Source organism: Lissotriton helveticus, chromosome 5_1 (assembly GCF_964261635.1).
Source record: "Lissotriton helveticus chromosome 5_1, aLisHel1.1, whole genome shotgun sequence".
NCBI classification, from domain to species: Eukaryota; Metazoa; Chordata; class Amphibia; order Caudata; family Salamandridae; genus Lissotriton; species Lissotriton helveticus.
The window spans coordinates 1508649303-1508665100 of NC_136065.1; the positions used below are offsets into that span (position 1 = coordinate 1508649303).

The 15798-nt window shown below is 46.3% G+C and overlaps 1 protein-coding gene across 1 annotated transcript in view; it reads left to right on the forward strand.

Annotated features, from left to right (window-relative positions):
• Nucleotides 1-15798, forward strand: part of PLXNA2 (plexin A2) — a 561219-nt gene that overhangs the window by 429631 nt on the left and 115790 nt on the right. Inside the window, exons 16-17 of the mRNA XM_078644504.1 lie at nucleotides 7375-7542; nucleotides 14382-14475. Of these exons, the coding sequence (XP_078500630.1) occupies nucleotides 7375-7542; nucleotides 14382-14475 (262 nt within the window). The remainder of the gene's footprint in view (nucleotides 1-7374; nucleotides 7543-14381; nucleotides 14476-15798) is intronic.

The following is a 15798-nucleotide window of genomic DNA, read 5'->3' on the forward strand; positions in this document are numbered from 1 at the left end:
TCATTTAAGGCTAGAATTTCGTTCACTTGAGCTACCTATCAAATAATTCAGACTTGTGTAAAAAAAATTCCACTGCCAGTTATGTTTCGCGGCATCCGAACATGATTTTGACTACGGTGTGTGCATGTTCCATATTGTCAGATAACGGATGTTTGTTATTCAGTGAATTCTACCCGATTGATCGACCTCGGAAGGATGAGAAACTGAGTGGATCTGTAAGGAATCAAGACTCGTGACCAAGAACTAAAAAACTGATAAGTGCGATGGATGCATTAGTCTACAGTCCTCGTCGAGAGCCGGCTCTGATTGCTGTTTTGAGTCTGATACCACTGACCTCTCAGTCCAGTACAAACAGGGCGAGTTTTTTTTGTGAAGGCCTCGCCCCGACCCCCTTATGCCCACTCTGGGCATAGTATTATTGCATGCAGTGGTCCTCGTCTTACCTCTTGCCTTTGGCGATCAGGAGAGACCATGCATGGAAAGAATCTAGCATCTCTCCAGGTCTGCCTCCTAATTCACCACTTATGTACTCTAATTAGCCTAGCAAGCAGCATGTCGGCAGAAATATTAAAATATGAATTACCCTGCTCTCTCCTGTGGTGTTCAGTTGGCCTATCCCCCCTTCCATTCTGATGAGAAGTGCTGGGATTGTATCAGCGCTGAGAGTCTGATTACACCAAGCGGGGTTATAATGAGATCGAGCTAATTACAGCTTCCTTATTCGCAGCCCGCCTTTCGGAGTCGTGGGCAGGTCCGCCAGGATGGCGTGATAATAGCACCGAACCTAATGAACTGATCACTGGCAAAGCGCGTGTCATGAAGCTACGGGGCAACAAGCAAGTCGCAAAGCAATGGGGCAACGTCCAAGTTGTGCAGTCGCAGCGCATAGCGAGCACCCCGCAGCCAAATGGAAACATGCGATTCATTCAGATATTTGGCTACGCAGCCTTGAGGAATGGCGTAAGTAGAACATCTGTGGGCAGATCTGCCATTCATGCAGGCACAGGGCAAACAGCCAGGAGGCAGCACGCATGTCATACAGCAATGGGGGTAACTCTTTACCAGTGCTGCCAGAGTTGGGGAGTTGCTCAGGATTTCACAAGAATGATATGGTCAGTAGATGAGAATTGATGGTAGGCTGGTCAAGCATCAATATGCAATCTTGCACAAGTGTTGTAACTGCCACCTGAAATGCATCAAACAGTGGGATTCCTTCAAAGCATCTGTGCGGGGGTCAATAGTCAAAAGTCTGCCATTTTAATGGGGTTTTCAGGGATCGGAATGGAAGGCAGGTTAGATTAAAAGTGAAAGCAACAGTTTTTAAGGTGAAATTAACACCTAATACTTAAATCTCCATATTTGCTGTCACTCTACTTGCACGTTTGAGATGTGATTTTTATTCGTGGACCTGCTGGAATCGCTGTTACGGTAAAGACTCCATTGGCAAAAAATGGCATTCCAGGCCATCATCCAGTCACTGTACCACAGCAGTGCCCTGCTTTCAGAGAGGACACGACAGAGCGAAAAGGTTGAGCCTTAGCATTGTCTGTAAAGGGATGGGGCGCCTTCTGTAGCAGCAGCGTCTCACCCTCTGAGACACAGGCAGACCGGCCATCCAGGCAAAGGAAGCCTCAAGTAACCAGTCATCCCGAGCCTTCGCCATGGAGAAAAAACAAAGGTCTCCTTTCTTACATGATCATTGTTGTATAACAGTCTGACCATCTCTCAGGATGCCCTGTACAGCCATTGAAACGGGCACTAGAGGGCACGCCTTGGGAGTGACAGGATGTTATTTTTGTTGCCAATCATTTAGAAGTGTCTTGATTAGTGTCATAGAGTGGGGCCTCAGCTCTGCTTTCTAATTTTACCCAGTGGGTATATTTTGTATCATAGTTCTGAAGTTGTCTCTTGTCACACTTCAGTAACTTATGCAGTGCAGGCCAAATTATTGGCATTCCAGTTCTTGATGTTTTGCTCTCCCACTATAAATGCATAATTAAGAGTCTCAGAATGCAAAGGAAAAGAGTGCTGATTAAACTACTAATCCCTAAATCTGGTAAGAGTGAGAGCTATGAATTATGAACAAAAGAAACTTTTTTTGAAAAGTGGTTTCTGATTATACTCATCTTCGGCTGTCATACATGTGTGGTTCATCACACTGGGCACTAAAAATGTGGCGTAACAGCCTGCAGTGTGAGGGTCCCAGAGCTCTATGGGGCACCCTCTGGCATTGGCAGTGGGCCCCTGGTGTGAGAGCTCCTGACCAGGTCAGGAGCGTGGAGGGCCCTCTCCATATACATTGCAGGGGGCCCAGTCAAGTTTCATTATGCCACTGCGTGCAGCTACTCACTCACTATCTGAAGGCATTTCAGTCACCGCGCTTTCCATTATCAGGACCTCAGCTCTGCTGAGAACTGTTGGTGATGTAACTTTAAAAGTACATCTGTGCACTGATTCTACCAGATCTTGATAGCGGTAACAGCAGACGCGCCGTGATGCCCACAGCCCAAGGCACACCTGACCCAACTATAGAGCAGTTTTGTCGATACAACAAGAACACATTTGCTTTCACAGAACCCGTCTGATGTGCTGCGTGCACACACTGCATGCAGGGCTATGTCACAGTCTACAAGACAGTCAATGCCAGCAACCACTGTGCTTCCTTCCTTCCAAGACTAGGAGCTCCGGTGCAGCTGCATCACCGCCAGGATGGAGGCTAAGACGTGCCAGAAGACAAGAGGCGACTGGTCTTCTACTGCTAGGTGGAAAGGGTTAGAATCCCACCCACCTAAGATTCAGCAGCGCCATACCTCCTCGTCTCCCAAAAGAAGCTTTAAACATCACTTCCACGCAGATAGCTGTCCAGTCACCTGTCTCCCCCTTAGGTGAAACCGTTTCCCCCTCAGTCCCATCGCCGACAGAAGGTATCCCTCTCTGTTGCACCTTCCCCCTCTGTCCCATTCCTTGTTGACTCCTCACCCCCACCATCCTCGGCTATAACCCCCTTCCTTTCTACAGCCTTTCTCCCCTTTTGTGTATTCTCAAGGGCACTGTTGCTCCGTAGCTGGGGTGTGGCAAGGGTCACATCTATGTTAAGAGGCCATGGCGGGGTCCTCGAGTTCAGCTCACCTGGGCACCAGTGTGGAACACCTCGCCACCCTCTCCCTTCTTCAAGGGTGGGTTCCCAGTGTAGTTTGTCTTCCAGGCCCAGCGCTGCGGCTGGGTGCTGTGTTCGCGCTGTAGACGTCCATTGTGGCTTTCCCTAGGTGTCTTTGCGGTGCAGCACTCGGCAGGTTACAACAGCGGATTGATGGATGTGGCGCAGGCGTCAAGAGCTTCTGTCGATACAGTGTGTGCAGCGATCCACGGCCGCTTGCCTCGCTCAAGTCTCCCAGTCTGGGTTTATTCATACGGCAAAGCCAGTATTGTGTCTCTCGTTTTGTCCTCCTGAAAGAGGCGTGCGTCAAAATTGTTAATCCTTTGTTGGGGTGTCCCAAACATCTGCTGCACGTGTCTAAACACCCTGCACGGCTCGTGCCCTCGGGGACTGGGATCCGAATGAGCGATGGATGGTTCCATGCAGACGGGGCGAAAGCCCCCCCCCCGTGTTTGAGGCATTCTCTGAGGTGGACCGGGCGGCCTGGCGCACCATCCATCATTGCACGCCTTACCCGCAAACTGTGAAAAGACCCGCCTGCGGGCTCAAACCCACCGAGAAAAAACACGAGGATACAAATCAGAGAGGGACAACATGTAGCACAGCTCCTCCCTAATTTACTTCATAAATAAAGCGCTGCCTTTTGTGGAGTTTGTGTCGGCCTCGGGGGCGCATTGTCTGTGCACGCGGGCAGCAGATGGAGTGGTGGGTCCGGCGGGCGCCATGCCGCCTGCGTCCATTCACAGCTGACCAATGGGAAGGCGAGTCCGCCATTCAGTGTCCACAGCCCCTCTGCACGCCGAAGAATCGCCCCTTTTAATGAACTTGCTGCCCACACCTGCCACCAGACGTGAAAGAAATGGCCAACAATGACAAATGAGCACTAGCTGCAACAAGCGCAGTCTAATGGCTGGAGCCACAATGCAGACTTCAGTTTACAGCTGCCCGTGTTTTTGGAGGGAAGTTTTGAAGTCCTGTCTTTTAGAGCTGTAGGCTGGAGTCATCAACATAGATTCTTACTAACATAGAATATTGAGCCTCTGTAGTTTCTTTCACCTGGTCGCGCGTTCACCTCACTTTTCTATAAAAAAAAAAAACGGACTCTTTAAAAACAAAACATTCACAGCTGTCCTGTCTTTAACCAGATCCGTGGTGTTGTGAGGTGAACGCACTATCAAAATTCAGGACACGTTCTAAGATGGCACTATATATCTGTCCGACCCAGACCTCTTTTCTTTTGTTTCTTCGGATTACCTTTATTTCCTTTTTTGGACCCATTTGATCCTAGACACTCCCACCGAATAAATCTAAAGTTCCCTTGGTGGCACCCTTGGCGTGCCTTGGCACAACACATATTCTGAACTGGCCTCCTCATGCGATAACCTCAAGAGGTGACCCCCAGTTGGCCATGAGTCAGTTTCAGAGGGCAATTACTAAAACCTTTGGTGAGGTCTACTGCTTCCCCTGTAATGTAAGTCATTTAAGTCCTCTAGTATAAAGTAACCCTTTGTGTTTGTCATTATTTTTTAATTAAAGTGAACGTTCTAGATCAGTCTGGATTACACTCTCAAGAATGCTCGTCAACATCGTAATGAGCGTGGAAGGGTTAATGGTTGCTATTCCTTTTGGGACACCTATTATTAGGGTAACTTTTAGATGGCACACCTGTTATTAGGGTTACTTTTAGATGGTACACCTGTTATTAGGGTAACTATTAGATGGCACACCTGTTATTAGGGTAACTTTTAGATGGCACACCTGTTATTAGGGTTACTTTTAGATGGTACACCTGTTATTAGGGTTACTATTAGATGGCACACCTGTTATTAGGGTAACTTTTAGATGGCACACCTGTTATTAGGGTTACTTTTAGATGGTACACCTGTTATTAGGGTTACTATTAGATGGCACACCTGTTATTAGGGTTACTTTTTGATGGTACACCTGTTATTAGGGTTACTATTAGATGATCGTGAACATCTCCTTGCACATAGCTGTAAGCTGGAGGGTGGCCGGTGCCCACAGAGAAAACAACACCCTGCCCCACTTTCCCCCACTCTCCCGTGCCCTTGTGGTCTGTCAGCAATATAATTCCTACTTTGTCCCTCCAAAGCAGACCCTGGGGGGTGTACCCGTCTGCAGCCATGTAGGCACAAGCCTCTGCAATGCATGCTGGGAGCAGGACAAGCTGCTAAACCCAGCATCTTCTCTGAGTGGGAAATCTCCCCATCTTGACTAGTTGTTTGTTTTTTGTTTTTTAAATCAAAATGCACTTGAAATCACTGGCAGCGGGCTCGGCCCAGCTGACAAGGACTGTAAATGTATGCTGAGTCCCCTTTCATCACTTTTGCCTCGGAACTAGCTAGACCGTTTAGTAGAGCTACCCAGGAGTGCTGACAGTTTCCTCATGGCTAGAACTAAAATGCAAAATGGAGCTGCAAAATGGTACTGTCCTGTCCTACTTCTGTTGCTGACATTGCCAAGGATTACAGACACTCTTAGGGCACCAAGAGACCCTTGACAGAGATGGGAGGGTGGTTGCCCAAGATCTGCCTACATGTGCAGGTGAGCTGATTGTTTGCTCTGCCAGGTGAGCAGACTCCCTCCCATGTACCCACATTTGCTTGTTTTACCGTTGTGGGCACCCCACCTTGCTCTGTCCCGGTTTCATTAGGATTCATCTGACATGACCTTGAGCAGAGGACCATCGTCATCCTCAGTGGCCTGAGTGCAGACAAGAGTATCTCCTTTCCACACTTAGGGATGTCTGACTGCACAGCGCTATCTAGAGATTCAGCATCCATCCATACTTCTTGCTGGTTGGATCTAGAAAACAGTCTTGCATGATTTTTTTGTGCTCCATTAGCCTTAATGGGTCGGAACCCTTTTTGATGCTCCTGCCCTCCAACAAACCCCTTCCCCTGTGCCAAAATCTGGCATCCTTTGACATGGGGCTGTTTATCAGGTGTCATTAGCTCTTTGGGTCAAGAAATATACAACTTATGGATAGGTTCTCTGCAAACCCTAACCCAAAACGAGGAGTCACAGGAAAAAAACCAACTCCAATAAAATGACTTGCTGTAGCTGCCCAAAGGTTGCCTTCTGTATACTATGTTTCTGGTCATAATTGTGTCAATGATCACAAACTGCAGAGTGGCAGCCATCATTTTGGCCATCTGGATCGGTACTAAACCCCCCTTCCACAGAATAGCTCTGTTCTTTTGTCTCATTTGGTAGAAGAATGTGATCCTTCTAATTATGAACACTTGGTTATGAACAGCACAATGATCACAATCATTCTAGTGACCACTAACAATGTATTTTGATTGCAAGTTGGGTACTAGAGTTGCTACTACGTGTAGTCATTGTTAATACTTTGCCTTGTTGTTATTTTATATGATTTTCTGCTGTTTTGTTTATTTTTACTGTGTATGTATTTTATGCTGTTATTAAATTGTTATTTTAATTGCGTAAAAACTGCAGATATTGCAGTCTTTATTATGGTTGTAAGAATAGTTGCACTCTGTCTTGCCCCAGCTTCCAGCCTACTTCCTTTGAGCTTGGCCTTGACTGATCCACCACACTCAGTGTCAAAGAGGCTTTGGTACCAGATTTCCTCCCAAGCCATGCACTCTGCATGCTACTAAGTACAGAACACATGTAATCTCCCTTTTTATATTGCTAAGTGGTCGCCACACATCTTTGAAAATAGCATGACAAAATGTGTGACTGCATGTGTTTCCTACTGGCCAGGATGCTGGGTGACTTTTACAACAGCAAGGATTCTCCGAGTCTGCACAAAAAAACATATTGACTTTCTGTGGGGACCTTCCTGACTAGAGGAGGGTCCGCCTCTTTTAAAATAAGGCAATTACACATCCATGGTATGACTTCTGAAAAATGTTCACGGAGTCTCCAGACTTATGGAACTGTCAGAAGGCATAACATTTTCACATATTGTCTTTAGTTCTCTCGTTGTGAATGTGACAGACTCGATGGAAAGTACTTCCCTCAGTGCTCAACAGAAAAGCTATGGTAGGAGAAGGGGAACCTTCCCCGTATCCATTCCAAGATGCTCCTCTTGGAGACTGATGTTGGACAATAGGTTAATTTCTACCCAGGTCTACATTATAATCCCATAAAATATAGTTTTTTAAATACAAATATTTACAGGTGTCAATTTGCTTCATGCCTGTTTTCTTATTTCTCCCCTCCAGGCGATCGATGAATGAAATAATCTGTGTGTCGGCCCCCTCCGCAGTCGGCCTTGGGGCCGTCCATGTCTCCGTTAGCGTGGATCGTGCTCAGATTGCCAGCGTGCTGCAATTCGAGTACATCGATGACCCCAAGGTGCTCACCGTGGACCCCGAGTGGAGTATTGCCAGGTAACCTATCACTCCTACCAGATATCAATCAGTCGAAAACCTAAAATAATGTGCTGTGGGTTATGTCCACCGGCTGCATTTATGAGCAGCATTGTTAAGAATTTGCATGTAGTAGAGGGGAGTTAAGACCGAATCATTGGTGAGTGCAATTATTTTAACTTCTAATCCATTCTTCATCTCTGGGGACGAAAGTGCCTTTACACTCTGGTGAAAGAGGAAAGGCAGAGCTGCCTGGGGCAGCAGTGTCACCTGGTGGGCAACCAGCAGCAACCCCTCCATTAAGGAGGAGGAACGCCGCCCTGCCTGCCACCATGTCAAATGAAATGATAATAAAATGGGTTTTAAACCTGTTTTATCATTTTATTTTAATCCCTGGACCCGCCCCCCAGGACTCTGACGAGTCTTTAGCAGACCCAGGGGGGTGACACCGCTGGTCGGGGAGTGGTAGTGCACTCCCTTCACTGCGCATGAGGGTTTAGCCGGCTCTCTCAGGCTGGTCAAACCCTCATGCGCAGTAAAGCTCTCTCCAGCCTCAGCTGTGTTGCTGGGGCTGGAGAGAGCAGGCACCAGCTCCCAGTCTGCCTGGGGCACAAGTTGCCAGCTCTCAGCCCAATCCTGAGGCTGCTTCCTTGCAGCGTCAGGATTGGCTGCACTGCAGTCTGGGAGCCTGTTCCCAGAAGACAGAAGAGCGTGATAGGACAGCGGCGGTGTTCAAGGTATGTTTTTTTTAAAAATTCATTTATTTTTTGGGTCCAGTGAATGCCTCCTTCCCGCCTCCCTCCCCGCCTCCCTCCCCCGGCCTGCCCAGCCACTTTGGCAGGAAAAGGGCTACTACTGTGAGCAACTGAATTACTGCACAGAGTAAGGTTCCTTCAGCTTTTACAGTGGACACAGGGGTCGCCCTATAACTATCTTTAGCTTGTGATCGGATACAGAGACACCTTTACCGGAAGTTGGTGGCTGCTAATAGTGTTCTGGTGTAGAGTACCCAGAGACTGCAAGTCCGTTATTTGGGTGGCTGCAGTTTTGAGACAACTAGTAAAGCCTTTGACCCTGGCTGGCTCTCAGATCTCTAAAGTGCAGGTTTTTATTTGAAAATGTAAGATATTAATATCTTCACAAAATTGTTAAACTTCAGGAGCCCAGTGAGTGTCATTTAAAACACCCCATTGTGACACAGTGTAGTTAAAATCTTGGAAACCTGGTCTTTTCCTTAGTCACTACTTTTAACCAGCATTGGCAAAGCTGATAGGTCACACCTATATAATGCAATTGACAAGCTATTAGCTTTTACATTGCTTATTTGAGAACCATTGTTTACAGAAGTAAAAGAAAAATATTTCAAAATACTCAATGAAAAGTAGGGGGTGGGCGGAATTTGTGGAGTTTCACACTTTGCAATTTAGCCCCAGAAGTGCGAGCAGTGCTGAAAATCAGCAGGAACTGCACCATGCGTTGTGCAAGAGCGCACGGCCATTCGAGTTCCTTTCGCTGCTGCTCAAATAGAAAATCTAATCCAGCAGCAGCAAATGTACTCGTACAGCAGCCATCCCTGACTGCGACCACTCATGTGCACTGGTATTATAAAACGACTCTGGAAGGCTCTGTAGCAACTAGAAATCGCAGCAGGGGCCGGCAAATCTCCCTTGCGCTCGCGAGCATGCGTTGTGGAGCTTTACGTTGTTTCTGTAAGGCGTGAATGGCAGAATAGTTCCATCAAGCTCCTGATTGGCAACATTTGGTTGGAACTCCACATTACAAGCATAAAGCGGAGTTACCCAAATTCCCTAATTCCTCGTGTGGAATTATAATTTCGCCCGGGCCCAATGAAAAGCAAACTCTTAGCTTCGGTATTTTAAAAGTGTTCATTAAATTCAGTATTTTCAATCTTTATAAATAGAGTGTTTTTTCTTCAAATATTTTACATTTAGGAAATTCTGAACAGAATTTTAAAAGAATAAGGAAATGTCTGAATTTAAAGGACAGTGTTTGTAAAGACTATATTTATTTTATCATAAAACTCAGAACTAAAATAAAAGTTCTAGCTATTAAAGCTATGATCCAGGAGAGGAACGAACACAAGAAGAGGAAAGAAAGCTATCCAAAAAGAAGGGAGCACCTGTGAGCCACAAGACAGCCAAAGGATGATAAACACTGACCCTGCGCAAAGCTCACTGAATGTTTTTGGTTCAACACAACAGGTCTTTCAACAACAGACAGCTACAAACTGCCTCAGAGTGAGACCTACAAATTAGATGCTTTTGTAACTTTGAAAAAGCCAAATCTCAGCCTGATTTCATGCTGCTCGGTTTCTTTTTGCGTTCTGGGTAATCAGTGATCTTTACATACCGAATTTGGAGCATAAAAGATCTTTCATATGAAATTGCTTGAGGTTGCAGCAACTCATGATGATGTCCCACTGGGTGTTCCTAGGAAATGCTTTTTTTATGTTGCAGATTTCCTTCTGGGGAGGCATGCCTGATTACCCATAATGCATATAAAAGCTTCTTTCCAAAAAGCAGAGCAGATGTTTTTCATATTTTTTATCACAATACTACTGAAGGCAGCAATAACACCGTAAATGACCATGAGTTACAAATAAATAGCGTTTCTGATCAGTAGGGTATTCTGACAGTAGATAAAGTCTTTGTTATAGTAACTTATTTTCATATTGCACTTGCTTCTGCAGTGTTCCCATGTCATAGCATTGTAAATAGCAGGTGTTACTTTAAGCTGGTTGAGTGATAGCAAATGTGCTGTCTTAGGAAAGATGAAGGACTGAATAAGCCTTAACAGGATTTGAATCAATGACTGCAGATTAACTGTACCTCTTAGGAATCTATTGCAGCAGCAGTGAGCAGCACATTGTTTTGTTTGGACAACTTCTGAATGCCTAACATCCGCTCAGGCAGATGTGAAGACAACATTGCAGGACTCACCCTCCTCATGGACATGGTAGACAAAGGCTTCTTTTCTTTAGAGGCTTGCCTGCTTTTATGGAATGACAATTTTCTGTCTTCTCACCAATGTTATGTACACCCCTTTACTCACAAAGTGTCATTGGTTCGAATAAACTGCTAAGAGTTAAGAAGTCTCTGTTTAATTACTCTGAATCCAGTTAATTTGAGGATTTCAAAGGTCACTGAGTCCATATGGTCTAATGCAGTGACACTCAAAGTACAGCCCGGGGGATGCATGCAGCCCTCCTGACCGTTACATGCAGCCCCCGGGGCAGCAGCAGCACTGGGCTGATGTTTACTCGACTCAGCACTAACATTATTATTTTTTTTTTTAATATACAGCAAGCATTTTTATGAAGGTTAATTGCAGTTTGTGAAGGAAGTAACAAGGCTCTTAACTTAAGGAACACCTTAATGTTGTACCTTTAGAACCATTTAATCAAATTATTGTAGTGCAATTAGAACTATTTCTCTTAAAGTGATGGTTTTCAAACATGAATTTAGAAATGTTCATGCTTCCCCCTTCCCACCCTGACAACAATGCCATTAGTGATTACATCCAAACACAGGAGATGGTTTTGAACAACATGCATCCTGAAGTCATGTATTTTGAGTTCTGCGATAATAAAGAAAAAGGAGGGAAATAGAAATAAAACAATTTCCCAGGAACACACAAGTTGGTCAAGTGAAGAAGCTGGGATTCATCCCAGGTTTTCTGGTTTCACATTGCGCAATTGTGTTAAGCCACTAAATATTCATGCTCTGCTTTACCCTACACCGACTTTATAACCCTAGCTGGCATCAGTGCGGCCCTCGGTCACACCAAAGACCAAACTTTGCGGCCCCAGGAAAATGTTTGTGAGTACCCATGGTCTAAAGGGTTTGACTCATAAGTCCAACACAAGAAAGGGAGATCCAGAAATACTTAACTAACCACGAACTTTGGGTTCCAGAGCAGCGAGCTGCTCGGCATGAAATCGCTTCAGCTTCTCTTCAGTGGTAGTATGCGCTATATAAATGCAGTTACAATTTCAACTCATTCTGAGCCGCTTTCCCTCAAGAGAATTTACGGTGGGATATGGTCACGTGTGATGGTTTTAAACTATCCAAATGTGAGTTTGTTAACGGCTTCGCTGCGGCGCACATTCCGCCGCTGTGTGGCGGAATTTGACGCGTGCGCAGATTGCGCGGCCCCCCCCCCGGCCGTCTGACGCACACGCCCACTGTGACGTCGGACGTCCGGGGGCCATCTGACACATGGAAGTGGTTAAAAATAACTTATCAGCTGGTTTGTTGGGGGTGTGGTACGGCTTTTGATCTCATCTGCAGTTGAGATAGTTGTTATTAATATATTTTTTAATAAGGATGTAATTGGGAGATAAGCTGTTAAACATTTTAAACCAGACTTTGACAGAGTTCTAGATGGGGACCCTCACTACAAGGCGATCTGCTTTACATTGCGCATACGACTGCTACGGTGTCCCAACGGGTTCAAAATCAATTCCCCGTTGCTCTGACAGTCTCAACAGAGTGAATTGTTCTCACAGTGGAAGGAGACGCTCCCCCGTCTGAGATGCATCATTGACTGGGATCTATAAAATCTCCATTTTCTGAGATGAAAATCTGTCCCGGAGTTATTAAGCCGGTTTTAATTACAAACACAATTGAGGGAGCGCAATCTGCACGGAGCCGTCGCGATAACTAATAATGCCCCCTTTTAAAGCCTTCCATCTGCCAGATAAGTGCACAACTGCTCGTTAAAGAGCCCTCCTCGTGGCGTGAAGAGCGCGGCGGAAGCGGATGCTTATCGCTATGAGATGTACATCAAGGGACGAGGGCGCGGCGGGTGTCGGGGAGGAGAGGCGTCTGTTTAACAAGGCAAGAGCCTGTCAGAAGGCACGGTCACTGGGTTCAAGAGATGAGGGCCCGAGGTGCCTCCTTCTCACCTCATGCCACCATGTTTGTGCCACTGGCGTAACGAAAAGTGAGGGGGCCTCCCTACACGGTACTTAGGGGCGCCCCCTCCGGGCTCAATCAGGAGCTCTCCGGCCAGAATGGAGTGCCGAGGGGGCCCCTTGGAGCTAGGGGCCCCCCGCACCGCGTGGGCTGCGGGGGCCTGTGTTAGGCACCTGGTTTGCGCCCGCTTGCCTCTCCCGCCCTTGCCTTTGCTTTCCTGCGTATCTTCGCTTCACAGATAGGGGGCGCAGGGTGTCGTGTCGAGGCCCATTTTTGAGTGGAAGTTTTACAAGTGCGGCTTGGGTGGGTGGGGGGTGGGGGGTGTATCTGCATATGAGGTTTTCCGACTCCTGCTGTCTGGGCAAGAGGCACAGCGGTGCTGGCACCGCCAAACCAGTGCCCAGCTATGGAAGGAATGGTGAATGTTATCTCTGCTTGGAATGCTGCTTGAAACATATACATACATACATTGAATACAGTGTTTGACCGGGTAGGGCTTGGTACTGGACCACGGTGTCGCACGTGCAAGTGTTTAGGAAGGGAAAGGTCGCGGTGAAGGTCACATTATCTGCTGACACGCACTGTGCATGGGATGAAAGATTGTCAGACACGTCCGTCAGTGCTACCAGGCGTCTGGAGGGGGAGCAGGAGCGGCGGTCCCGGGTCCGGGAGGCTTGAGCAGATGTTTGGGTTCCACTTCTTTCGAAGCCAGCTGTCACACGCTCTGATGTGAGGCACGGTGCCTTTCCCGTGTGTTCTAATAAAATGGCTTATCGGTGGAGTGCTTACACGCTTCCTTCCTTACGGTGACTTTGGATGTTTCTTGTCTGTAAATGGGAGATCCCACATGCTTCTATGCACAGCCCTTGAGTGGTGTGTGTTGTGCGCTTTTGCGTGTGCTCCAGTCTCGTTTACGGTAGAGTAGGGTACAAGGGCGTCTTGTGTTGAACATGAGCGTCAATTCACCAAAAGGCATGGGGTAGCGGAAGTGAGATCGCAAGCCATTTGACCTATACATTCACTCACAAACAGATGCTTACACATACACACACAATCACACATACACAGAATCTCTCTCTCACAAACACACTCTCACCTTCACAAATGTGGAGAACAAACATTAAAAGCATTTTTTTTACTTACTTCAGCTGCCAGGGAGGGTCATATTCTAGATAATTGTACTCCATTTCTTATTACACTAATGGTGAATAATATACTCATTCACTATTGGTGTAATTATGTAATAATAAATAAAATGCCAAAAATGCGGAGATTGAAGCCCCAACCGATGTCTATAAAGATAGGTGCCCCCTGTGTTTGTGGCAATGATTTTGCCACCTCCGAGTCCAGGGGTCGAAAATTCAGTGCCAGGGGTCGCAAGGAGCAAGCTAGAGGTCTCAGCTGCGACCCCTGGTGACCCTTAAATGATGTCCCTGGTGTTGAACTGAAAGGATCTTTCTTGATTCTGCTCTCTTTTATATTTCTCAAGACTAGAGGTGAGAGAACAGGGTGTAGAACCCTCACACTCATCTGACTCTCACCTTTGTGGGGCAGAGTGAGGTGCATCACAGTGCCTGGGGCTTCTTGACCTTAATACAAAGTGAGAGCATTTAAATTCCTGGACTGCTGTTTTCCTCCTCTACTTTCCTGTGTAATCATCTCTGGACTGTGTATTGTATCTGATGCCGCCAGTGACACGCACCATGCCCCTCCGCCGGGGACTCCTGTCCAGCCCATGGATAGCCTGGCCGGGGAATCCAATTATCCACTGAGACAAACCCTCCCTGGAGACCCAGGGAGAGGCAGTGTATTAATTATCCTTGCCACCTTCAGCCCTTCAATCCAGCCATTGCATGTATATAGTGTGATTCCGCCAGTTCAGATAGTAGGATGCCATTAACTTTCTGTATGTGTCCTCTGCAGTGGCCATACCCCTGTAACCGTCACCGGCTCCAACCTGGATGTCATTCAAGAACCGAGGATCCGGGTGAAGTACAACGGACGGGAGTCAGTCAGTGTAAGTACACACTCTTTTTTTGCCTACTGCGAAGTACCTATTGCAAAATGGATGACTACAATGAGAAGTGTTCTGTATATGTCTACCCCATGATGTAAAAAAGATGAACAGGCAAAATTAAAGACTTTATGGATTTGTACCAATGATGAAATCCCCAAAAATAGATCAGAGGAATTGGTAGGAGAAGATGCATTTGGTTAAAAAGAAATGTTTAAGTGGGATGTTATGGTCTGAAGATGTAGTAAATACTAAATATCTGGGGAAAGGCATTTCATCAGATGTATTAAACATCTGCCCTGTCTTTCCTCAAAGTGGTATATCATGATGGCAATGCCATCAGTGTGGTTAATCGATGTTGGTAGTTTCTTATGAGAAGTTCCAGGCTCTCAATCTTCACTTCCTTCAAAGACTCCAGCAAGCTTGTCGTTTTCAATCAGGTCTGATGTTTCCATTGTTTATTGCCAGTCTCTGCCCCGCTTTAAGAGATTGTTCAATTTAGCCTCACAGCTTTCAAAATAAACACGAGGAGCTCGGGTTCTGGAACGTTTACATAAAGACACGCACTCTTGTCGGTTCCACAATTTTGGAAATCTGCTAATCACAGTCACTAACTAAACAAAGCACCTTGAACAGTGATGCAGAACTTCCACAGAGCAGTGGTGTGTTTAGGGAAAAAGCTTTTTTAATTTAAATCTTCTGGTGTTTTCTTATGGTACTTAATTCTGGGAGTTGACCTGATTTTCATTTATCTCAGTTTGACATGAAACTTAACTTACACAATGTGAGAAAACTGATTTCTACCAGATGCACACAGTTTAGTCAACGAGGGAAGCTGGGATTAGAACTCTTGGTCCTGGGGCAAAGAACACAACTGTTAGACCATCTCTCCGAATCAAGTTATGCAGCATGTAAATTAAACAACAAAAAACAGGGTTACAAATACATTCTGCAGAGGGCCAACCAGGAATTTAGCAAGGGAGTCCTGGAGATGGGTTGTGATGAGCATTTCAAGTTCCTCTTGGTGTCCACCGTGGGATTAGAGTTCTCGGTGTTCAACAGTTGGCACTCCGCTGAACCAGGTTCAAGATAAATGGAGCAGTGAGTCCTCGAAGCATTGCCGAACCTGATTTTGAGAGGCTTATGTTAAATGAAAGAAAAATGACCCTGAGCATATAAGGAATTAAAGCTCTTCTTGTCCACATACCACTTTGCTGTCAGCCTGTGGGCACTGGCATGAATTTCACCAAGGCCTCGAGCTACACACATCCAGTATTCTCCTAAAAAGCTGTCAGCCCCCATCCCCTTTGGCCTCGCCTTATGTGT